Genomic DNA, 26,259 nt, shown 5'->3' on the forward strand with positions numbered 1-26,259 from the left:
CATATCTTATTTTCAGCTGAGTCAACTGTACGATTTGGGGAAGTATGTCAAAAAAGATAAATTCTCTGTGCCTCATTTTTTTTCCCCCTGCAAAATGGGGATAATTGTAAACTAGACATTATTATTACTAGCAGATTACTAACGGATCTACTCCTTATCTTGAATTCCATTATGATTCTATAAATTTACAGACATGCCATAAGCCATCAAACTGTACACTTTAAACACTTTCAGTCTATGGCATGGCTATGAACTTGTTTTAAAGGGGGTCGGGGAGGGGGGACTACCTGGTAGGGTTGTGGTGGGTGAGGCATAAATGACAATCCATGTGTCATAGCCTTTAGGATATTCCTTCAACAGATGAACTGCTGACTGGAAGAGAGACATTCCCCAGTGCCTCCATTGCTCTATGTTATCACAGATGCAACTGAGTAACACAGGTAAAGTGAGGACCTTCCTTAGAGATACTCAGGGCAAGGTGACCCTTACTCATCCCCTTATCAGTGCATTGACAGGTAGTGTCATTCACTTAAGTGTAAGTAGCCTTTAGACTGTGAGCAGAGATAGTTTATCGGTTGACAAGGATGCTTTGCTTTCTCCTGCATCCCAGCACAATTTTAAAATAAGTCCAATTGCCTCTTTAGATCTCCTGCCTGGCACGGAATATTTAGTCAGCGTCTCCAGTGTGTATGAGCAGCATGAAAGCACACCTCTTAGAGGAAGACAGAGAACAGGTGAGTTGGTTGACAGTTCCTTATCAAGTAGCTTTTCATTTATAATCTTTAACAACAAAATGTCACCTCTAAAATGATATCTCTGTCCTCTGGTGGTGGCAGTGGTGTTCATAGCCTAGTTCTTTTATGATCACTTACTTTAAGCATTAAATATGCCATATTCAAGAATGATCTGACATTTGGCCACTAAGATTCTGTCTATCATTTGCTTTTAGATCAGATCAATTTGTGAAGGTATTTTGTGGCTTAGCTTAGTAAAAAATTGCCTAAGATCGAGAAAATAATAATAATAATAATAATAATGATGATGATGATGAAGAGCTATATACCAGAGATATTTTATGGGGGTGCAATGGGGAATGGGATCAAAACCAGTGGGGGCAAGGAAATACACTGGACTATGGTGATGGCACACAGGTGATTTGGTGATGGGAAGCCCACAAGGATCATAACTGAGATGATGAAATGCACAAAATGATGTAAAAATAAACTATCATATTACTTTAAAAAAATTGCCTAAGATTACCTCATAATCTCTAGTTAGAGGTGGTAAATATTCCTTTTGATTAAGTGACCCTGCTAACGGCTGACCCACACTGGCAATGTCGTTTAAATATTTTCCCGCTCTTAGTAACCCAACAGATTTATCTCTTTCTACCTGATGTGATAGTAACTAACTATAAAAAGGAAGTTGAATTAAATCCCATAATACTGTCCTTTCTTAAATATGAATGTTTCTATTAATTTTCTCTTTGAAAAGTCTAATTTAGTTTATCCATTAATTTCTTTATTACAGTTAATTTACTTTCGAAAAAAGAGTTGTGATATATCAACTTGGTTTCTTGGTTTTAGTCTTGTATTGAATAAAATCAGTATATGTTAAACTGAAACAAAAATTTTCTGGTAGTCCTGGAGAGGTAGATTTGAATTTCAGATAAACTCTAAATTCTTGTAATTTTTCTGTTTTGCACTACATTCTCAACTTATGGAGACCCCTACTTGGTAATTTGTCCAGGAAGTGTCTTATTTTTAGAAAGTCTTTTTGTTTGGCATTTTTATCATTCTATTAACATACATTTCCCTCTTGAATTTGGGAAGCTTCTTTGAGATTAAAACACTTAACATGAGAGTGGGAAGATCTTGATCTTGCCTTGCTTTCAAAGAGATACTTTACAGGGTAAAAATATAGAATACTTGAACACTGAAGTATTTAAAAATATTCATTTCCAGAATATCCTAACACCTTTTTTCAAGTGCAATGCAGAAACCTACTGCACCACCATCTATAAGTTGCTTGAATTATTTAGTGAAAGAAAATAAAAGAAAACCTCAGGCCATTTTGAACTGAGTTGGCCATTAATGACTTTGAAATAGGTATGTGGCTAAGTTATGTGTGCATCATAACTTGAGTTTTATGGCAACTGATTGGGCTAAGAAAAAAAGGACAGAAACATCAAATATGTATCACTTTCCTCTTTTTCTCCATTTCCTAAACTGTTGGTGTCATTTTTTTTTCTCTCTCTTTTCTTCCCTTTGTGGGAAAAACAGGTCTTGATTCCCCAACTGGCATTGACTTTTCTGATATCACTGCCAACTCTTTCACTGTCCATTGGATTTCTCCTCGAGCCTCCATTACTGGCTTCAGGATTCGCCATCATCCTGAGCGTGCTGGTGGAAGACCTCGAGAAGATCGAGTGCCCCCCTCTCGGAATTCCATTACCCTTACCAATCTTAACCCAGGCACAGAATACGTGGTCAGCATCGTTGCTGTTAATGGCAGAGAAGAAAGTCTTCCCCTGGTTGGCCAACAATCAACAGGTAAATTGCCTTTTGGTGCAAAGAAACTTAGGGAAATTTCTATGCAGGTGACATCTAAGAAATAGCTTTATGTGGTCATGAGACAAGGAAAGGGATGCAAGGGAAGGTGTGAAGAAAATGTCCCTCTTAAAATATAAAGAAGAGGGCCCTCCCTGGTGGCGCAGCGGGTTAAAGCATAGCACTAAGAAGCTTAAGCCACCTCCGCATGAGTTCGATCCCCGCCTGCCCTGGAGAAACCCACATGGCGTGGCAGACCTCTCCTGACCCGCCCGCTGCTCCCCTCAGTAGTGTACTTTGTGATCTGCCTTTTCTGCTCCCCTCTGTCTCTGGTGAATGCTCTCACCCTCCGCATCTCTGGCCTGTGCCCCAGTTCTGTATGAATAAATAAATCTTAATATATATATAAAGAAGAATCTTATGTATATATAAAGAAGAATATTAAAGAAAATAATTTCAGGTCTAAGGGGTTAAGTCTCAGTGCTAACACCATGAAGGCCCACAGCAAAGGCCTGAGTTTGAGTCCCAGCAAAGAAGCTGACCCACATGTATAGCAGACCTCCTGTTTCACCTGCTGCTCCCCTCAGCAGTGTATTTCAGTAGATCTGCCTGTTCTGCTCCCCGCTCTGTTTCTGCTGAATCCTCTTACTACCCTCCCCCCTGCATCTTTGACCTGCATCCCAAGTCTTCAATGCAAAGATACAAGTAATATCTTTAAAAAAATTTTAAAAAGATAATATCAAACACAACTTCAGCTATAAAATAAACAAATCACAGGAATGTAATATGCAACATAGTGACTGCATCCCAATTCTTCAATGCAAAGATAAAAATAATATCTTTAAAAGAATTTTAAAAAGATAATATCAACCACAACTTCAGCTATAAAATAAACAAATCACAGGAATGTAATATACAACATAGTGACTGCATTATGTTTGAAAATTCCTCATCACAAGAAAAAAATGTAATTAGTATGGGTGTGGATGTTAACTAGACTTAATTTGTTGAACTTGTTGCATTATATACTACAAATCAAACCTTATGTTATGCACCTGGAATTAAAATCTATGCCATGAAATCTCAATTCAAATAATCTTCTGTAAGTATTTAGGACAGAAACCACTGAGCTTAAAAACATTTCTGTACTTAAAATTAGAAAAACATAGTTAATGCTGAGACAAAAAAGTGAATATGTTCAATGAGATAATTTAATTATCCCCAAATGTTTCTCTCCTGATTTAGACATGTATGTATTTCTAATAGCTGAAGTCTTATGCAAAATATAGAAAACACTGGTTAGAGTTCCCTTAAAAATACAGTTGCTTAATATAATAGTGTCAATATTTCTTAGGAGATAGATAAAATAGAGCAGTGTCAGTATAATATCTATGTCTTGATCGCAAATGAATAAAGAGACAGACAAGCAAATGTGGCAATGGTTACAATTAGCAAGTACCTGTGCAAGCCCATACAGGTGTTCATTATATTGCTTTTGTAACCTTCCAATAATGTTAAAAAATTGTCAAAATAAAAAATGCAGGAAAAAAAATCCTTAAATAATTTGAAACAATCATTTGGAATGAGGCCAGTTTTATTGTCTCCTTAACTCTGTACCTCGATTATTCATAATTTTCAGTAATGCTAATTTTAGCAGTACTTCCATTATCATATGAAGGGATCATCTGGAAAATGAACAGGAAGTAAATCCTGCCAATGTTTGAAAGTTACAGCTGTGATCATGTCCCTGTGTTTTTTCTAGTTTCGGATGTCCCGAGAGATCTGGAGGTGATTGCTGCAACCCCCACCAGCCTGTTAATCACCTGGGACGCGCCAGCTGTCACAGTGAGATACTACAGGATCACCTATGGAGAAACAGGTGTGTCTGTCAATGCCAGTTTCCACGGTAATCAGCTCAGATACTGCTGTGGGCCATTCGAGAGCTTGGGGGCAGACAGGTAATTAAAGAAACCTTCACAAGTCCATTCAATGGAGTCTTGTCTTTTCCAAGTCTACTTGGAAAATATATGGGATACAATTATTGGCAAAGTCAAGGTAAAAAGCTGTGTGTATCATGCTCAAGGAGGGACTGTAGTGCAAAGGAAAAAGGGATGATAAGTCACAGATATTTTATCCTTGATTTGCATTTTTTGGTTCTTATTTTTCATAATTTTTTTGACATGAATATATTCCATTAAGACTTTGCAAAAAGAACATGAGATACATAATCCTGAGTTGAGGACTTCAACTTCTTTACCTTCCTACTGCTTATCTACAGTTCAATGACATTTTAAGACAGGGATTTTAAAAAAGGAGTAACAGCAATTTTTTCCCAGTTTTTTACACTTATCAAGATTTATTACACACATAATAAATATAACGTTCTGGTCAGACTCTATCAATAGGTGTCTTAAGGGAATAGGTGAAAGGACTTAGGTTAATTCAGTTCCTCACCAGTCCCAGCTACCACTGAGATCCTCTCACTTTGAACTATCCCTTTCAAATAGGAGGAACTAGCCCCGTCCAGGAATTCACTGTGCCTGGGACCAAGTCTACAGCTACCATCAGTGGCCTTAAACCTGGGGTAGACTACACCATCACTGTCTATGCTGTCACTGGTCGTGGAGACAGCCCAGCGAGCAGCAAGCCAGTTTCCATTCATTACCGAACAGGTACCAACACCGGCTCTGTATTTAGTCTTACCGTTTTTACAATGTTTTCTCAAGGTGGTTTTGTCATTGTGAACTGGTTTTAATTAAGATAAACAATGCCTGCAACTAACAGTGCTTTAAATTAAAATATAGGGATAGCAGTCCCTCCCAGCCACCCCTGAAAAGTACAGGGGTATTTGTTGTTTTGTTACATAAGTCCATAAGCTTATAGTAGAGACATACTTAAAGGATGTTCTACATATATATTTGTTAGCAGATGAATAAGCTAATAGGGAAGGAGACAAACAACTGCTTGTAATGTAGCTTCTTTGTGAACGAAGCAGACCTGTTGGGCTCACTTTCTAAAAGGAATCTCTTTGTTTCTGCAAAAGAAACATTTGGGAGAGGTTAACAGTAATAATAGATCATGTGATCTATACTAGACTAGAGGAAAGATGTGTCTAGTCTTATCCATGGACTGGTTTTTCCCTTGGTTTTGTTTGTAGAAATTGACAAACCATCCCAGATGCAAGTGACTGATGTTCAGGACAACAGCATTAGTGTCAGATGGCTGCCTTCAAGTTCCCCTGTGACTGGATACAGAGTGACTACTAAGCCCAAAAATGGTGGAGGACCAGTGAAATCTAAAACCGTAGGTCCAGGTAAGAATAGCCAGCCACACGTGCAGAACAGGATGGTCAGGGTAGGACTCATAGTACACTTTTTAAAGTAAATGGCCACCTTGCCACAAGTACTGTGCATTTCATATCCTAAATCACAAGTACTGTGCATTTCATATCCACATTTTTTAATTAGGTCTGGAGACTGAGCCTCCTACTCATGTAGACATTTTAGCGTAAGTGCATTTTGTTTCATATGTGTGTTTCATGTTAAATTATGAGAGCCATCTTTGTGTTTTTGTTTTGTGCACACTGAGGCTATCAGAATGTTTAAAATATTTTTAGTTCTTATGTTTGTTTTTATGCAAAATACTTGTGAAAACAGAATCCAAAGGCAACATTTTGAAATCAAATTAATGTTCCTGTTTTTCACCAAGAGCAGCATCATTTATGGTCGGGGATGTTCTATTGCGTTTTAGAACTCATCCTTTTGTGTGACTTTACTCCACTATGGTAATTTGTATTAGCAGTGGACATGTTTGTCCAAGACGAAATCCACGTCTGACTCCTCCTTATTTTCACAATTCTACAGATGAAAATTCTAGGTGATGACAGGTTTGCTACTAAACTCTAAAAGCTGCTAGGCTGATGAAATGGATGAAATAGATGCTATATTTGCTTTTCATTCCCTTTGCAGATCAAACAGAAATGACCATTGAAGGCTTGCAGCCCACAGTGGAGTATGTGGTTAGTGTCTATGCTCAGCACCGAGACGGAGAGAGCCAGCCTCTAGTTGAGACTGCAGTAACCAGTATGTAACTGTCACTTGCTTTTCATTGTCCAAGTCAGATTTTGTTTTTAGGCATCTGAATGCCCTTTCCATATCTTTGCCATTGTTCATACTGAAAGCCAACTTGGCTATTTATTATCTGAGCTGAGCCCTTTACAAACATTTTCCTCGTCAGTCCAGCCATGAACAGGAGGGAAAGAAGTTGTTGATTACCATGGTTAGTCTGTGCTTCAAATTTCTTTTGCTTAAATGGCCTCAGCAAAATCTTATTTGCTTATAGCGAATCTACAAAATGTTTTGCTAGTACCTTCTTTTCTATAATGGGATGGTAAAGTTGATGGAAGTTGCCTCGTGAAGTTTTTGTGTTGGGAGCATTTGGAGGACTGTGATTCGGCCTCTATTAATGCAAATATTCCAACTACAAGCAAAGGACAGAGAAGTTAAAGAAAGATAGGAATCTTTCTAACACTGAAATGTTATGTGATTCTGACACTGTACATCAACTTTACCATCTCCGAGACATAGAAAATCCAGGTCTATGAGACTAACATCACATTGCAAAAACAAATCTTGGTAGAACATCTCAAAATTGATATCATTATTTGGGATATCCTGTAGGGTGTTTACATGTCTCATGTACACCTATGTTTTAATAAGTGATGTGACGTTAGATATTTTCTAAACTAAAAATAAAAAAAAAATTGAGCAAGTATCAAGTAATTTTCCATTTAATAGAGAATTAATTGGAATTTAATTCATCAAAGAAATGATATCTGCAAACTGCTTTGCATGTTATAAAAATGCTTATTTCACAACTTGCTTTTCACATAACTTCTTACCATTAATTTGCCTAACAGACATTGATCGCCCTAAAGGACTGGCATTCACTGATGTGGATGTCGATTCCATCAAAATTGCTTGGGAAAGCCCACAGGGGCAAGTTTCCAGGTACAGGGTGACCTACTCGAGCCCTGAGGATGGAATCCATGAGCTATTCCCTGCACCTGATGGTGAAGAAGACACTGCAGAGCTGCAAGGCCTCAGGCCGGGTTCTGAGTACACAGTCAGTGTGGTTGCCTTGCACGATGATATGGAGAGCCAGCCCCTGATTGGAACCCAGTCCACAGGTATATCGTTCATCGCACCACCAGGTGCTCACGGGAGCGGTGGCTTTATGCCCTGCTGAAAGAATTCTATTTTTGCCGGGCTATCGATTCCCATGTAAGGGGTTTTTTAAAAAAGCCTCTATCTTAGCAAAGAACCTCCTTAAGGAGGAATAGTCATAATACAGTTGAGTAGCTATGTAGATAAAGTCCAGTAAAAGTAATTGAGAAGTAGCTCAACTTATTGTAAAGTAAAACAAGATTGTAAAAACATTTGATGATAATACTAAAATTAGGGATTATTTTCTAAGCTAAGACTCCCTGTGGTTATACTCACTGTAGAAAAGAAGGAAGTTTGATACCTCAGAGTTCATCTAGAAAAGGAACCCAAACTGGGATATTTCATAGCAGCATGATTCTGAGAATGCCTGCCAGGCCTGCCTTCTCCAATCAGATTTCCAAGGGCTGGGTGTTTAATTTGCTTAAAGGATTGCAAATCAGCTGCTTTGGGAGTGATTGATGGAGCTGTTGCCTTCCACAATACTTTTCCCCACTCGTGCTTTGTTTCCAAAGCAGAGTGGATGCTAAAGATGCAACCTCGTGACAGCCTTCACCCTGGAGGTGACAGTCTGTATTATTGCTCCTCGCTTCTTTTTTCTGCTTCCTTTGTAAGCCAATTTTCTTCTTATGCTGCACCACAGAAAATTGCGATTTAGCAGCGCTGTTTGCCATGAGGTTCAAATAAAAAGGATAACACAATTCTGTCTTTGGGGGTTGGAATACTTGGTGAAATAGTTTCCCATACAAAGGCATTGTTCATCTTTCCACATACATAGAAAATCTATCCTGATGACCAATAGTCAACTTGACTCCTTTTTTTTTTTTAAGGAAAAACAAAACAACTTTGAAAACCTAACATCTGTGAGAGTTCTGATATTTACCCAAGTATTTGCAGTGATTCTGAGCATGAGTAGATATAAAACACGTTTTTTCTAGAAAGTGTTTCGTTCATGTTGCATCCCTTCTTATACTTTCTTGTACTGAATCTTGCCTTGACCAGGAAGCTCTAACCAAGCAAGAATAATCTATTCTTCTTCTTGGAATTCACTTTATTTTCTTTTGTCCCCGTTTCCTATAACTTTTAACCAATGACCATCCCAACAGCCATTCCTACGCCAACTAACCTGAAGTTCACTCAGTTGACACCCACGAGCCTGACTGCTCAGTGGACGGCACCCAATGTCCAGCTCACTGGGTACCGAGTGCGAGTGACCCCGAAAGACAAGACAGGACCGATGAAAGAAATCAACCTTGCCCCTGACAGCACATCTGTGGTTATATCAGGACTCATGGTACGAAGAGATCTTCTCTCATTGGGAGAAGGAAAGTTATCACTTATGAAGTTTAAGATAGTGGAAACATAATGTCATAATCTGATTATGTTCTTTGTCTCTTCCATCAAATGATTTTATTGTTATTTTATATCAGTGGAATCTTTTCATGTTGACCTTAGTTTTTCCAGATGACTGAGACAGAAATTTTTTAATTGAATTTTTGAATTTCACACAGCTCTTTAATTACATTTTATTTGTAAAGGTTTTATGTGTGTTGTGTGTGTGTGGGGGGAGGTTTACAATTTTATACCCATAGGCTGAATGGATGAATCTGCTATAGTTGAGCATTTTAGAGCTCTCTTATCTTGCCAATGAATACTCACTAGTTTGTATCAGCACTGCTTGACCACACCTTCATTAAGACATTTTTAATTCTAGGTGTGCCTAAAGAAAATGGATGTGTTTTTTTCACATAAGGGAAATTTTCTATGAGAAACTATAGAAAGAGAAGAGGGTTCAAAATAGAACGAAACCTCATCCTTGTTTCTCTGAAGAGAACAACTCATGATTTGCACTTAACCATAATGGACAAAACAGGGCTAATTTCCATGTGCCTCATTTTATACCAGCTTAGTATAAGTATGTACATTACAGCTTACTTGGGGTTAACACCAAGGTTTTAAAAATTCACTTAATATAAATGTGTTGCTGATTAGTATAGAAATGAACTCAATCTAGGAATTCACAGTGCTGTGGTTTTGTGTATTTTTTTCTTGAATTACTCTGTCTAATGCTGTAATGGAGCTCCCTGGAGGTCACATCACTAAAGCTTCCCTTCTTTCTAGGTGGCCACCAAATATGAAGTGAGCATCTATGCCCTTAAGGACACTTTGACAAGCAGACCAGCTCAGGGAGTTGCCACTACTTTGGAGAGTAAGTCCTCAGACTTTCTAGTATCAACAAATATTGTGTATAAACAAAATTTAAAGATTGGTAAGTCGTTTTCTAGATTGCTGAGTTAACAATGGAATAGAATGAAATGATTTCCAATTTGGAAGTTGATTGGCTTGCTTGTCTTGACTTATGACGGCCACCTTTTATGCTCTCCAGAAAGCAGTACATGGGCACAGAGAATGGAGGCACTTCATGGAGTTATGAATAAGATGTTCAGTTCTGAACAATTTGCTCTTCTTCTTAGAATCTGTTTTTATAGAGTTGAGTTTGGGGGAGTCATGCCACTTTCTGCTATCTCTTAACAGTTCAAGAAGTACTGAACAAAACTGAGCCCAGATCCTAGCCTTCTGCCCAATAACTCCCAGTATTCCCTCCAGAAATTGCATCAAGCATCGAAGTTTCCTTTTCTATAAAATAGGGATGGTGTTGTATCTGCTGAGAGAAATGTGAAGCCCTATGAAAATGACAGAATACGAACAATATATTTATAAATTATTGCTAACTGACCAAATTACTATACCTTCTTCTACACATATTTTACATTATCATAAATTACTACTGATAACATTTACTGAGCTATTAGTAGATACAATAAAGTCAGCCTTGGGAACTACTAGCAGTACCTGGAAAGCTTTTAGTTCTTTAAAAAAAAAAAAAAAGGTGACTATTTGCATTTTTTACTTACTGTCAACCTCTCTGCCGTAGAAGAAAATCTTCACATTATGTAGCCTCACGTAGAGATGGATGCATTTGGTGTATCAAAAGTCAGATTTTCAAGTATCAAAACCGAACCTGAGTGAGCCCTTCAGGCCTCACCTCCAGCTTTGTTCCCTGCAGATGTCAGCCCCCCAAGGCGGGCCCGCGTGACAGACGCCACCGAGACCACCATCACCATCAGCTGGAGAACCAAGACTGAGACCATCACTGGCTTCCAGGTGGATGCCATCCCAGCAAATGGCCAGACTCCAGTTCAGAGAACTATCAAGCCTGATGTCAGGAGCTACACCATTACAGGTCAGGGCCCTCGCTGTACCCAGCCCGCTCTGAGCCACTCTTCCCAGCATAAGTGAACATTCAGCTATTTCACCACTATTCTGTTCAAATGTATTTCAGTGTTTCATGACCCGGCTACGTACATTTTTAATCTTATTGTTATATTATTATCAGAAATAGTCTTGTGCGTGAATGCCCACTTTGTCTAATGGTTGCCGGGAAAATAGCACAGGCTACTTTCATCAAATTTAATTTTTCATCAGTGTTCCCTTATAAAAAAGAGAGTGTGACATAACTCTTAGAACCAAAAGAAATTACATGGTGGTGTGTAGTGCTTAACAACAATGTATATTATAAAGAACAATGAAATTTTTATTTTTTAAAGATTTATTTTTATTTATTTTGCATGCAAGAACTTGGGTGTAGGCCAGAGGTGCGGAGGGGGATGAGAGGATTCACTAGAGGTAGAGCGGAGAGCAGAACAAACCAATCCACTGAAAGACACTGCTGAGGGGAGCAGTGGGTAAGACAGAAAAGGTCTGCTGTGCCATGTGGGTCAGCTTCCCAGCCACAGAGTGAACTCATGCCAAGTGGCTGGCATAGCTTGCTAGCACTGAGTCTTTAACTTCTGTATCACCAGGAAGAACGATAATAATTAACTTTTTAAATAATATTTATTTATGCATACATAACTGGGGTACAGGCCAGAAGGTGCAGGGGTGGTGAGAGAAGTCACCAGAGACAGAGTGGGGAGCAGAACAGGCAGATCGATGAGGTACACTGCTGAGGGGAACAGCAGGCAAGACAGAAGAGGTCTGCCGCGCCATGTGAATCAACTCCGGGACCGGGGATCAAACTGCAACTTAAGAGGCTGCTGCTGGCTTGCAGTGCTGTGTCCTAACTCATTGCACCACCAGGGAGAGCCCAAATAATAATTAAATTTTTTAAAAGCAAAGCAGCACTATTTTAAATGTCAGAGGTTTAGTCAGAGAATGCCCAATATCTGGATCACATTAGCTTTACTGAGATTTTGAAGTTCTGATTCCACTTAACCAACCAGCAACCAACTGATTACACAAAAGAGAAAACATCCCATAGGTGGTCGCCACTCTCATCCTTCAGAACGACCTCTATTTTGAGTTTTAGAAATTAACCACATTTGTTGAAATGGAACTACATCTAGATTCATATAAATAGGAGATGATAGAGGAGCCATGAAAATTGCTGAAGGCATTTGAATATTTCCTAGGAAATCAAAATCAGATAAAAATCATCATCTCTTCCCAAATCCCAGGTTTGCAACCAGGCACTGACTACAAGATCTACCTGTACACCCTGAATGACAATGCCCGCAGCTCCCCTGTGGTCATCGATGCCTCTACAGGTAATTATATTCTCTAGTGAAGAACACTGCCAAATGGATAATTAGTCACATGCAAATTAGAAGCAGATGAGGCTAAAGTATTTGCATTCTAGATAACAGTAAGTCATTTTTACAGCTTATACAACCTTCAGATTCTCTCAAGACTCTCTTTTTATAAAGGCTGGGAAAAAGTATGGTATTCATTTTCTTGAGACCTAATTTTGTTTCTTTCCAGCCATTGATGCCCCATCCAACCTGCACTTCCTGGCCACCACTCCCAACTCCTTGCTGTTGTCATGGCAACCACCCAGAGCCAAGATCACTGGCTACATCATCAAGTACGAGAAGCCTGGGTCCCCACCCAGAGAAGTGGTCCCTCGGCCCCGTCCTGGAGTCACCGAGGCTACAATTACTGGTACTGCTGCTTTCTTGCTGTAGGACACACATTATGCTAATAAGCAGACTCCAGGATGTCTCTATGATGTCCTGGATGCTCTATTCGGAAATTGAGAAGCTCTCCTTTTTTTCAAAAAGCACTGCTAATTTCAAGAAGCCTTCTCTGTGTAGGAGTTAGGGAGCTCACTACATCTCAAAAGGCATCCATATTCATGAAAATGGGACAAATTCAATGTAGTAATGACATGACTTGTGTTATCTAGTCGTAGAAAAGGTCCCTTCTTCAGTCCAAACTAGTTCTGTGTGATCTCTCTTAACATTCAGGACCCAATGGAGTTGATGATGACCTGGTAGGACTGCCCAGAGTGTCCTCATTGTCCAGTTTCACAGAATAGGTCACCAGGCAAAAGGAATCCTCACTGCCTACATTGGAAGAATTGCTGAAATAAGAATAAGAATTGTCCGTTTTGGTGGGAAAGATGATAGGCTTCTGGTGCATTTTCTTTCACAAAAGGTCAAATTTTAAAACTCATTGGGTAGCATTTGGTCTTAAAAATCCTATAGTACACACAGATACCAGATGCTGAAACTACTTTTTTAGAGAAGTTTGGGAATAGGAAAATAGAATCACATATGGGAGGAGTTGGATGAGATTCTTCCACAGGGACCAACAAGGTTGGGTCTCTGTCCTGCTGGGCACATACCTTTTGTCTCTCTTCCCACTGATCCCAACAGTTCAGCCACCCAGTGACTAGGTGAGCATAGATCCACATGTACAAAGTGCAGCAACCCTTCCCAAATGTCCTTAAGATGGCTGTGTACAATGCTGAAAGATTTTCTTGAATCCAAAGACCACATGTACAGAGATTACTCAGGAAAAGTTGTCACCAAAGGGTCAGATATTAGCATCAGGTGTCAAATTTGATAGGTCATTAATTTGCTAAGTGGTCATCATCTGCAGGATATTTGGGACTTTGTGTAAGAAAAGCAAGGTAGAAATTTTGCCTTTGAACAGGCTGACAGCCAGCTGAAGTGAGGACACTCGGTCCTAGTAGCGTCTCCTGTTGATGTGACTTCTCTTGACCAGTTGAGCCCATGACTGTCCCACTCTGTCCTTCCTCAGGTCTGGAACCAGGTACAGAGTATACAATTCAGATCATTGCCCTCAAGAACAACCAGAAAAGTGAGCCTCTGATCGGGAGGAAAACAACAGGTAAGGAACAGGAGAGGAGACAAAACTAATCACAGATGACCAGCTTTGCAGTGAATGTGTTCTCCATGTTTAGATGCAGATATGTTACATTTTTTGATCACAGTCATGATCTAACATATCTGCAAAGTTCAGTTTTATTTTTTTCTTAACCTGTGTATATAAAGCCTTTTATTCACTTTCTAAAAAATCCAAACCAGGTATTAAAATGTAAATACTGTTCTTTTATACCTCCTGTTGCAATGAAAAAATTTTGAAAAAGAAAACATTTGGTTTCTGAAACTTGAAATAATTTTTTTAATCCACTTTGAACTTAATTCGAAGAAAACGCTAAACAGATGCTGATGGGAGAACTTTTAGAATAAACATGACATATGTACTTTTATCTATGTTGAACATTGCAAACTGAAAAATTGAGTCAAACTGCTGAAATTGTCATCTTCAAATTCTGATATAATTAGTCTGGGTTCTAGACTTTGCACGTTTCTCAAATGAAAGCAAGGGAAAACTGCATGTCATGGCTCCTTTGGACTTAATTTAAGCAGAGGCAGCTTGTACGGGGCTCAGCGGTTCAAAGCTTTGTGCGTATGATCGATTCATACTAACACTTTTTTCGTTCTCAACCATAAAGAAACCTTTGAGAAGAATGATAAAGCTTTCTTTCCGGAAAAAGTGTTTTGTGATCTCAGAACTGCTCATTTTCTGGGCGCTTTTATCAGATTGATGTACAGATTATGTTACCTGAATTGATGGTGATTCCTACTGCTAATTCCTGGAGCTTAACACGCTTTGCTTTTTTGGCTCTAACCTCTCTTGGCTAGATGAGCTTCCCCAACTGGTAACCCTTCCACACCCCAATCTTCACGGACCAGAGATCTTGGATGTTCCCTCCACAGTTCAAAAGACCCCTTTCATCACCAACCCTGGGTATGACACTGGAAACGGTATTCAGCTTCCTGGCACTTCTGCTCAGCAGCCCAGTGTCGGGCAACAAATGATCTTTGAGGAGCATGGTTTTAGGCGAACCACAGCGCCCACAATGGCCACCCCCGTAAGGCATAGGCCAAGACCATATTCGCCGAATGTAAATGAGGAGATCCAAATTGGTCATGTCCCCAGAGGAGACGTAGACCACCATCTCTACCCCCACGTTCTGGGACTCAATCCAAATGCCTCTACAGGACAAGAAGCTCTCTCTCAGACAACCATCTCTTGGACCCCCTTCCAGGAAAGCTCTGAGTATGTCATTTCATGTCATCCAATTAACGTTGATGAAGAACCCTTACAGGTAATTATTCTCTTTGCTCTGGCTGGGCAGCCCTCAGTGAAGTAAGCTGAATGACTGAAGTGACTAAAGCTTTGAAGTAAAGTGGCAACACTTCTAAGACCTCCTGGAAAGGTAGCATGTTTGAGTCCCGACTTTTAAACTCTCATTAAGGCTCCTCTTGGGAGTCGTGCATGAGACAGTCATTAGCTTTTCTTTATTACTAAGAGAGAATGAAGAAATTTCTATTTTTCTCACACATTTGACGATCTTTTTGTCACATAATGCAATCATCTAGAAGAGAGACAGAAATCCTCTGCCTGAATTGACATGTGTGAGGAGGCTGAAACGCCATCCTTGCAGTTTGTCCTTGAATCCCCTTACCTACAATGTGTCTGCAAACAAAGCACAGGTGAAGCTGTGCGTAGCCACTGTTATAAATGATTGATTCTCGGGGACTTCTAGTCTTTAATTTGTCATGCTGGCATCAATTTTTATTGTGTTCATTTATTCTTAAAAAGTGGCAGAATTTAACATTCTGACTACACTACGGAAGATTTATGAGCTTAGGAACATGAATTTGAGGATTTGCCAAGATATTTTCAGGACCCCATGTTGGGGTAAAATGCTACTTCGTGCCGGATAAATATATCACCACGTGAAGCAGCATCCATGTTTTATGGGAAAGCGTACAGGGCTTCCAGTACGCTTGTGGAACCTGGGACTATAGGAGTCTGTAGAATTACGGGGGAATGCTAACGTGGACTTTTGGCAGGAAATTTGGCAGGTAGAAATGATGGCCCCTCACCCTTGTCCCATTTCTCTCCTCTGATGATTGGGCCCTCAACACCTTCCTTTTTTATTTTCCTCCCATTGCTGTATCTACACAGTGAGAGTTATTGACAAAGGAATAGGGACACATCATGCCCATTCCTCATTCTAATGCTTTCTCCCTCACTTTGGATGTGCCAATAATTGCAGTTCCGAGTTCCTGGAACTTCTACCAGTGCCACCCTGACAGGCCTTACCAGAGGGGCCACCTACAACATCATAGTGGAGGCCCTGAAGGACCATCAGAGGCACAAGGTTCGGGAGGAGGTTGTTACCGTGGGCAACTCTGGTATGTGAGCACCTGGGTTACTCAGCACAGGCTCCCCTCTGGATGACACCAGAGATGCTCTTGCGTTGACTGTTCCTTTGCTGCTGTTGTCTTTTATTTGAGGAAGTAGTGCCGTAAAGTTAAACAAATTGAAGTGCATTGATTTTCCATCTTTGTATCCACAAATCTTTACACATACACAATCTCAAGCACCTAGTAGGGATTTCACATCTGTCACCCAGCACTCAGAGCATGTGAGAGAGGACACGCATCTCTGGCCCTCTCCTTCTCACTATGCTGCTGCCCTATTGAGTGATTTTTAAGTTCCCGCATGTATTACCTGTATAGGAATTCCCCCATCTGTACCACTGAGGCCACTGGTTCTGTTTCTTATGTAAACTGCTACCAACATAGCCCATTTCTGTCCAAAAAATTCCCTTATTCCAATGTATTTCAATTTCTTTTTTTTCTGATAATATAGTTCTCGAATCTCAGTAGAGGTTACAAGGCTACTGACCATCTTTGTAGGACCTGGGGAAGTTTTTAAGCCTACAGTAACTGAAGACTCACTGAGAATCATGGACTAGGAAATCATCAAACCCATGAATCTTGAAATCTTCCAGCCGGAAGGCACTCTATTTTACATCAGCAGGGAGTGCTCAGTTCTGTCTCTGTCAAGTGACAGCTTTATTCCTAGGGTCAGTCGCTTAATCTCAGCCTCCTTCCTCATTTGCTCCTTAACTTGTATAAACACCTGTGAATGAACGAGGTGGGTAGTCCCGGGGGGATGCAATTTTTGTGCTTGTATCATGTATACATGGCCGTCCATACCTTTGGCCTTTTGTGATCTTGAAGGAAACTTTCGAGAGCACAAAGGTCTGTGTGCTCTTCTACATGGTTGTTCTAAAAATATTTCATCTTTGCAAATTTAGTCAGGTGGAATTTTAACTTCTGGTTCTAAAAGTAGGAATATTGAGACCCCTCGAAGCAGTTTACATAACCTCCATTTTTCTTGCTCATTATTCCCAGCAGTACCATTCTGCTATCTGGCCAGGTTCTCCTGCTTTGAGACATTTGAGATTCATTAGTTTTTCCTAAACTCTGTTTTCATCCACAGTGATGTCTTTTCAAATATTAGGCACTTCAAATGTCTGCTGAATATAAGCTTTTGAATTTTACCCTGTCAAAAAGAAATAGACATTGGGATTTAAACTCACAGCAAGTAAGCTTACTCAAGTTTTAGAGAATAACTTGACACATTATTTGCATAGATTATTTTAAAATAAACTCCCCCAAATCAGAAGTACCAAGATCTTAGGCAACATGAAGAAATTCCATTACTTATTTCTAAATTATCATATTCTATTACTTCCTCCTATTTTCTTGACAAGTCTAGGATTTTTGCAATAATATGCAAAAATAAAAGCAATAATCATGAAGACCACAGTATGATGGTATATAAAAATGCTAGAACTTTTGCATGAAAAGCAAACGATGGCCTCTAGTAATCTTTATTTGGTGAGCACTTTCTAAGTGTTGGCAATGGGCCACTGCTTTAAATGCATGGTCTGTAATTGTCACAAGATGCCTATCAGGTAGACATTTGTATTATTACATATGAGGACTTTTTGCCTATCACTCTCATATTACAGGTGAAGAAAGTAAAGCAAGGACATGTGATGTCACTAGCTTAAAATCACTCCAGGAAGTGCTGGAGAAGCATTTCCGCTCTTGCCTCCTCCTGAAGCTCTCTACTAGCTTAAATTGCCTCAACACCTGTTTCTTGTTCTATAAACTAGATTTCTCAGAAATGATGTTAGTCTTGTAAGAGCGCTGAGGCAAGTGTCCACTGTCTGCCTACGTAGTCTTTATTAGAGCGGTAAATGCACCTGTAGAACAGATGATGACCTGAGTTTTGTTTTCCATCAAGTTGTTATATATGAGAATTCTGCTTTACTTATGGTCCAATAAGATGTGGTTTTTTTTTTTTTTTGCTTTTCCCTCCTTTTCTGCATATAGCAAACCGTGGTCCCAACCAGCCTACGGATGACTCGTGCTTCGACCCCTACTCAGTTTCCCACTATGCCGTTGGAGAGGAGTGGGAGCGGTTGTCTGAATCTGGCTTTAAACTCTCCTGCCAGTGCTTGGGCTTTGGCAGTGGTCATTTCAGATGCGATTCATCTAGTGAGTAGTTCGCTTTGTCCATCTCTTCCCATCCACGCATTCACCCAGTGTGCCAAGCAAGCATGTTTGGCAGACACAAGCTCTTCCAAACATGAAGCTAACCAGGGCAGACTGCTCCACTCAAAGTAACATTTTGCATCATAGAAAAATGATGGGAAATTTTACTTGCTGAATATCGCTTCATTTCCAAGGTTGTGTGCTCATGTGACTGTGCAAAGAAAGCAACTTCATGGTGGTAGTATGATTTTCCCTTTTTTTTTTCTGTAAAAATAGATGAATAAAGTCTCTGAAGTCATGTCTAATGAGCTTTTAGAGACACAAGGAGCTTCCACATCTCTTAGTGAAGTGCAAGCTCACTAATATTCACATATTCACAAACATACTGTTTTTTTTAAACTTTCAACACAAACCAAATGCACATATATCCGAGTGTCCAGACACGCTCACATCACACCTGTATTCACATCACACCTGTATTCACATCACACCTGTACACACATCACACATACACAACAGCTATCCAGTCATTTAGAGAGGATCGTTATCAACTTCAATAGACAAAGTTAATTTTCAAATTATCAAGGCATTTTAATTAAATAAGTAATTAAAAATATACTTAGTTACAATAAGTCTAAGAATTTTCTATTATAGTTTGAGCTTTAGTATTAGAATTTATAACCTTTCATCATGCTTTGTTTTTACTATGACTATGGTTGACAATTGGTTTGTTTTTATAAGTTTTAACCATTTTGACTATAAGCAAGCCTCCCATAAACATTATAAAAATTGCACTACAGGAAATAAAACAGTGTTTTTTTTTAAAGTTTCAGAGTTACTTACTCTGAAAAAGTTGAATTCAGACTGAAATATAAAACAACTAGCTGTTGCCGTGTCCTGTGCTGTCCTGGAGTGTAAGTTTTAACAGTGGCATCGATTAGGTGGTTTTTCTTTTCTGAAACTGGACACTTTTAAGTTTCTCTCCCCATATATATATATATATTTGAACCTGTAAGAAGTACAGCGGTGCACTCATGGGAGCAGAGCTGTAAGTTGAATTATATGATTCGTAGAAGAATCATATAAATATGATCAAAGAATTCTTTTCTTAGATGTCATAATTATCCAGTACCTTTTCTTAAAGTTTAAGACTGGCTGAATTATTGATAAATTAAACGAAGTACTGTATTGTTATGCAGACTTTTGAGGTGTAAACCTTTGAGACTAAAACATTATCTTTATAGTGACTAAGATATATGATAGATACATATAATGTGACTATCATATATCCCTCAAAACCAGATTTATTTGTAGGCATAACGACTGATTTATCATCTTACCTGTCTTTGTTTTGTCTTGATACACAGGTTGACTCTTACTCTTGCCGTTTACAAGGAGTAGGTGGTGGCAGAAACCAACTGATGGGTTTTTTGGTTTTTAGTTAATCGAACTACTTTGTACCCAGGGTCTCTGCATATCCAAAAAAGCAATTTTTCATGTACGAATCATTCCTAAAAGGCTACTCAAATCCTACTTTAGTCTTTCACAATTTTAAACCTTAATAATGAGAATGCAAATGAAGGTCATTGACTGTTGTTCTGATAGTGGAATAAGGAAATGTTCACTGGTAAGGACAATATCTTTAAACCTAACCAAAAAGTAGTTAGGCATAGGGATCATGATCCTTTACTTCCCTTGCCGGTCCTCCTAGAATCCTTTGATGTGTCCCAGGTGCTCACCATCCTGTGGGTCACAATACACCATTAACTCTGCCCCTCTGACTCCCCATCCCACAGAATGGTGCCACGACAATGGCGTGAACTACAAGATTGGAGAGAAGTGGGATCGGCAGGGAGAAAACGGGCAGATGATGAGCTGCACGTGTCTTGGAAACGGAAAAGGAGAATTCAAGTGTGATCCTCGTACGTGGCCACAGATCATTTTTAGTGCCTCATTCAGTGCTCCCACATTCATTGCCAGGCTGTAACTCCCATCACAGAAATGACTGGCGATGTTATATCTCCTTGAGGAGTGAACAGTGGTTTTTTCAGTCTTTTGATTTGGGAAAGCGGAGACAAGCTTCAAAAATGAACTATGATTTAGTGTTATTACAGCACTTTAGCACTTTCTTGACTGGAGTATTTTGGTCATAATCTGCAGTAAAATGTTACAGGAAAGCTTTAGTGGTCTTCAGATTCAACTTTTAGAATATGGTCTGCCTCTTCCCAGTGAATCTTTCTGGTTAATTAGACCTGGTATTTGAAAATGCTGCCATAGACCTAGAAAGCATTAACCCGCTCCTGGAAGATTCTTACAAGCATGGGCTTTGGGCTGTGATGGTATGATGTTAGGAGAGAAATAGATCCCACCTGGGGTCAGGTTTGTATTATTGTTCTCAGTCTGTCATGTACTGACTTGTGTCTCCATGTAGATGAGACAACATGTTACGATGATGGAAAGACATACCAGGTGGGGGAACAGTGGCAGAAGGAGTATCTCGGTGCCATCTGCTCTTGCACATGCTTCGGAGGCCAGCGGGTAAGACCTGATGTGCCAGGCCCCTTGCAATTTCCATAGCCTAAAAGGGAGGAACTTGCGTGGTAACTAAGAGTTAAGTTCCTCATGTGGGTTCCTTCAACACTGGTGCTACAGGGCCCCTCCTGACAGGTTAAAACACCTCATGTCCCTTTGGTACATAGCTGTTGACTTGAGGATCTTGAACATTCTTTCTCACACCTTCTATTCTCTGGCTATTGTTCAGCAGCTAAAGTGTTAAGTCCTGAGTATCTTTGGGCCCCTGATTCCATTCTGATGGACAAGGACCCCTGTGGCATTGCTGGGGAATAATAACACTAATAATACCTAAGATAGAGGAATTGCTCTACTGAGATTGCTCTCAGTAAGGACATATGCATCCCTTATAATAATCAACACTCCTTTCAATTATATTATACTTCATATTCTGGGTCTAACAAAACACCACTTCTTTGTAACCTTTCTCAAACCAAAAATAGATTGCAGTTCCAGGTCAAACACTGAAGGTCAAACTAATTAGGTAAGGTTCTGAGTGGGTGGGACAGGTACAGGTCTCAGGAAACTGGAACAAGCAAGAAAGGTTTCATGGACCAGAGAAGCATGAGCTGCCTGCGGTGAAAGTCACTGGTTGATGCCTTTGGCATTAGCAAGTTGCAGGTACTGAGGAAGTGCTATGGAAATGTCTTTTAAGATTAACCTAGTGACAGGGAAAGATTTTCAGAGGTCTGGCTCCGCTTGCATCTGGAGACCTGAGACAGCCCATGGGAACAGGTCTGGTTTCATTCTACCCTGAGTGACCCAGTGGGGTGGGGAGGGAATCACTCCTATCTGATAGAAGCTGTGGAATCTTTCTCTGCGTCTCACTAACAAAGATGATGATCAGAGAACTCAGTGAGAGTCCAAGTGCTTGGACTGAAGTGTATGACAGTGAGTGTGATGCAAGAATTTGCTGGAAAGTGGGTCTTGGTCTCCCTTCAGCACTTGAAACCCCTCGTGTGTGCCACCTATTTGGTTTTAAAGCAAAGTGCCAAGTGAAACGCTAAGATGGGAGGAAAATGTCATTTCTCATATGAAACAAACAGTTATTATTCTGTAAGTAGGGATTTACCCATACTATAATATCCTTTTAAGTGGAGATGGATGTCTGAAACATTTAAGGAACTATTATTTAGGGTCCTTGCAGTTGTAAGAGAAAAGCTCACATTAAGTTAATGCTTATGTGACTGAGAAGCAGCCTTCTGGGTCCCAGGTTGCCCCAGCAGTGGCGTCCACAGCTACGTGATTGTGTGTTCCTTGTGGTGGCTTTGTCCTCGAAAGGCTCCCTGTGAGTGGTGCCAGAGAATGTCTCCCTCAGTTCCAAGTTAACTCCTACCAGCTTAGAAGCAGTGATGAAAGCTTGAGTTTGCGCTCATTCCTAGCAAGTCTCAGGAGGAGCCTCCCTGGCTCAGCCTGGTCCTATCTCCACTCCCACCCCAGCCCTGGCCACATGAATGCAGCCATGCCGATGGGTGTGGTGTCTGGAAGAGCATCCCTAGTGCAGTGGGAGCGCCAGCCAACGAGGTTCCTGTGATTCTCCCGCTGCCTCTGAGTGGGCTTTTGGGTTTCAGTTCCTTAATTTCAGTAAATGAGGGTGCTTGCTCTTGTTGTGCCAGGTCCCTTTTCACACCTCTGAGAGCCTGTGAACACTTCTGTCATGTAGCACAGAAGCTAACCAAGGAAGCCTGGACTGGGACGAACCGTAGCAGTTAGGTGGGGTTTGAATGAGAGGATATTTTAGGAAAAGCCTAGACGAGCATCTGTTAAGATATGAGTAATAAGTGAACATGTCTTCTCTGTATTATAAATGTGTGAAACCCTAACTGCCTTGGTGAGTTGTAGTGATCTCAGTTTACCTGTCACAAACCCCTCTAACATTATGCCTTTCCGTTCAGGGCTGGCGCTGTGACAACTGTCGCAGACCAGGGGGAGAACCCGGTCCCGAAGGCGCCCCTGGCCATGCCTACAACCCATACTCACCCAGATACCACCAGGGAACAAACACTGTAAGTGTATTTGCAGCTGATCATCCCCCCAATGCAGCTAGATACATGGAGGAACTTTCTTCCTCTACGTACCTTTCTTCTAAGTGAACCGAAACTTTCCCCCTTCTTTAGATTTTTTTAAGTTGTACTTTTTTTTGTTAGATGAAAAATAAAATCAGTTTACAATACTGAATATGACTTGGGGGTATAGGATCACACCTCTTCAGATATATGTCCTCACACCATACCCACCACCAACGCACCCATGATCCTTCTCCATAGTCCATTGGGCTCCTTTACTGACCATCTCCTCATCTCCTGCCTTCCACCCCACTCCCTTTTTTTTAAATCCTTGAAGTGTCTAAGACTTACCATATTCCTGTAACATAATTAAGTTCTAATGAAACCTAGCAGTGTATGGGATAAACTTGAACATCTTTTGTCTAGTCTACTGCTAGGTCCTGAAGTTATATTCTTCAACCTCTAAGTCACTGTCCTAGAAACCACCCCCCCCCCTTTTTTTTCTATACACTTTACAGTATCTCCTGCTAATTTTGCTTCTATTTTAACAGAATGTCAACTGCCCAATTGAGTGCTTCATGCCTTTAGATGTTCAAGCTGACAGAGAAGATTCTCGAGAGTAACATTTCAACCTAGAGAAACAAGCATGAATCTCTGCCAACGCTCATTCAAACTGGAGCAATGTTAGGGGACCCCAGCATAAAATGTTTGTTTCTTTCTTCAGCCCTTTGCTCTGGAGTAACTCCTCCAGCTTCAGCTCAACTCACAGCTTGTCCAAGCATCACCCTGGGTGTGTTTTGAGACTTTCCCTATGAGGGGCAGCACACTGCCTGTTCTGCCCCCACGTGTTCAGTATTTGAAATGAAGTGATTCAAACTTGTAATCTGGTTTGGGCTCAGTAGGGAAGCATACCCACCAACTAAGATGCAAAATGTATTGAAATGGTAGTACCAGATTGTAAGTAGGAAATTTACCCAAACACTTCTGCTTCCATTTAACTGTCTGGCCCGCGATATTGTAGGAACAGCATGTTCTTGTTCCTGTGGACTTTAAAATAGCCACAGAACTTAACTTTTTCCAAATGATTCTAGTAATTGCCTAGAAATATCTTTCTCTTCCTGTTATTTATCAATTTTTCCCAGTATTTTTATATGGAAAAAATTGTACTGAAGACACTTGGTATGCAGTTGATAAGAAGAATTGGGTATAATTGTGGTTGGTGATTATTTTTTATACTGTACGTGCCAAAGCTTTACTACTGTGGAAAGACAACTGTTTAATAAAAGATTTACATTCCACAACTTGAATGTCATGGCTTCTTTTTTAGTATGGTAATACTGGAGGTGGAGTGGGAAGAACAGCAGCTCTTGTGAATTTGTCTCAATTCAGAAAACATTTAAAAACCTCTTACTGGACCCTCCCTGTGGTATAAACAGTTAAAGCACACTTACTATGAAGTTATCCACAGTCACTGCAGCACAAGTTCGATGCCCGGTCAGGGAGGTGACCCACATGGCACAGCAGACCTCTCCTGCCCCGCCCGCTGCTTCCTTCAACAGTATATTTCACTAGATTTGCCTGTTCTGCTCCCCACTCTGTCTCTGGTGAAGCCTCTCACCACCCCTGAGCCTCTGGCCTATACCCCAGTTATGTGTGAACAAATAAATCTTTAAAAAAAAAAACCCTCTTACTATATAGCTGTCTGATTCTTGGTGACTTAAGAACAAGATTTCCTCTTCTAAATCTGTCACTAGAAAAGCATGGATTCATTTTTGTTATTTTCTCTCTGTCATAATGGAGAGAGTTTCGTTAGTGGGCAGAATGAGGCATACCAGGCTTTCAAGCCTGCCCTTTCTAAATGAGTTCTGCCATCTGCTGTGTCAAGACAAAACACACTCTTGTGCGTAAGACTTTAACAGAAAAGAATTTTAATACAACTAGTGTGCAATAGCAAGAAGAGAAAGAATAATTTCCAAATCAAACACCCAAAGTTATCCACTCCCTTGTGGGCAAATGCCCAGCCAAACAGGATTGGCCAGAGCAGGACAGCTGAGGCCCAAAAGCTTGCCACAGGTCTAAGGCACCTCCTGGTGGGGACCCCTAGGAAAGGGGCACCAGGGGTCAGTCTGGAAGGAAGAGAGCAAAATCAAAGCCAAGATAAAGGCTGCCTTTCTCAGCCTCCCCGGGGCTCTCACCCACATTGGTTTCAAGTGACTCCTTCCATGTCTTCTAGACTGCTGCAAGTCTAAGGCCAGGAAGTAAGCATGGCTTTCCCGTCACAGGTCTTTCTGGTACATATGTCTTCGCCAGTCTTCTTTCTCCACCTGCCTCCCCTTCTCCCACTGCTCCCCTCAGAACGTTTTCCCAGTCCTCTTAGCCTCACGCTTCACATTTTTGCAATTCTAACTTCACCTTCCCGCCCGGCTCCATCTTTCCTTGGGTTGATGGAATGTTTTATATTGTCTCTGTTAACAGATTTAAGTAGACTGAATATTTACTACTTGCTAGCTATCACTTCAGAATTATAATCGCAATAACTGCCAATTGTTCTTTCCTAACGTATAATTCTTGCCTCCCACCTTTTTCTATAATTTTTCCTCCCACCTTTTTCTTCTTTAAATAGCATTTATTCAAAGTGAGAGTTTACAAGGAAAATAGATGACTTGAAAATAGATGACAATGTGAGTAATATAGCACAGAGGAGTTTAGTTTTATGGAAACCTGGTGGTATTAGAGCTCAACCAATTTTTCTGTATTCATGTCAGCTGCCACCTTTAGGCTCATCGCCCTTTCTGATGAAGTTTGTTTTCTGGTGGATTGCAAAGGGTATCTCCTTTTCAGTTTAACTTTGGGGAAGCCACAAAACTTTGCATTTGCAATCTGACATTCAGAATATTTGGTAATTCCTAAAAAAGAGTAACTCAAAATATAAGACACAGGAAAACTTTTATATGCTATTGAATATTCAATAAATAGCTTGTTGTGAAAATTAAGAATAAGTAGAGAAAGATACTGTCTCAAGGGTTATATATTTTAACAATCACATTTAAGTTGACTTTTTTAATTATAATAGTTTATTTTTACATCATTTTGTGCCTTTTTCCATCTTAGTTGTAATCCCCGTGGACTTCCCATCACCAAATCACCCGTGTGCCATCACCACAGTCCAGCGCAT

At 40.2% G+C, this 26,259-nt stretch overlaps 1 protein-coding gene across 12 annotated transcripts in view; it reads left to right on the forward strand.

Annotated features, from left to right (window-relative positions):
- FN1 (fibronectin 1) overlaps positions 1-24,379 on the forward strand; it is a 66,832-nt gene extending 42,453 nt beyond the window's left edge. For 2 of the 12 annotated variants that reach the window (XM_004674316.2, XM_012726812.1), the window contains 20 exons: positions 645-734; positions 2,283-2,552; positions 4,312-4,428; positions 5,057-5,221; positions 5,707-5,862; positions 6,518-6,631; positions 7,468-7,737; positions 8,878-9,065; positions 9,893-9,980; positions 10,839-11,015; positions 12,289-12,378; positions 12,593-12,772; positions 13,877-13,966; positions 14,785-15,251; positions 16,209-16,347; positions 18,346-18,510; positions 20,304-20,429; positions 20,939-21,045; positions 22,974-23,084; positions 23,636-24,379. In XM_004674316.2, the coding sequence (XP_004674373.1) occupies positions 645-734; positions 2,283-2,552; positions 4,312-4,428; positions 5,057-5,221; positions 5,707-5,862; positions 6,518-6,631; positions 7,468-7,737; positions 8,878-9,065; positions 9,893-9,980; positions 10,839-11,015; positions 12,289-12,378; positions 12,593-12,772; positions 13,877-13,966; positions 14,785-15,251; positions 16,209-16,347; positions 18,346-18,510; positions 20,304-20,429; positions 20,939-21,045; positions 22,974-23,084; positions 23,636-23,707 (3,182 nt within the window). In that variant the 3' untranslated portion in view covers positions 23,708-24,379. The remainder of the gene's footprint in view (positions 1-644; positions 735-2,282; positions 2,553-4,311; positions 4,429-5,056; positions 5,222-5,706; positions 5,863-6,517; positions 6,632-7,467; positions 7,738-8,877; positions 9,066-9,892; positions 9,981-10,838; positions 11,016-12,288; positions 12,379-12,592; positions 12,773-13,876; positions 13,967-14,784; positions 15,252-16,208; positions 16,348-18,345; positions 18,511-20,303; positions 20,430-20,938; positions 21,046-22,973; positions 23,085-23,635) is intronic. The other 10 variants (XM_012726797.1, XM_012726804.1, XM_012726806.1 and 7 more) reach the window with 5 other exon arrangements.
- The last annotated feature ends 1,880 nt before the right edge of the window (positions 24,380-26,259 follow it).

The sequence above is a fragment of the Condylura cristata genome, unplaced genomic scaffold (genome assembly GCF_000260355.1).
Source record: "Condylura cristata isolate star-nosed mole 26May11 unplaced genomic scaffold, ConCri1.0 scaffold00002, whole genome shotgun sequence".
Taxonomy (NCBI): domain Eukaryota; kingdom Metazoa; phylum Chordata; class Mammalia; order Eulipotyphla; family Talpidae; genus Condylura; species Condylura cristata.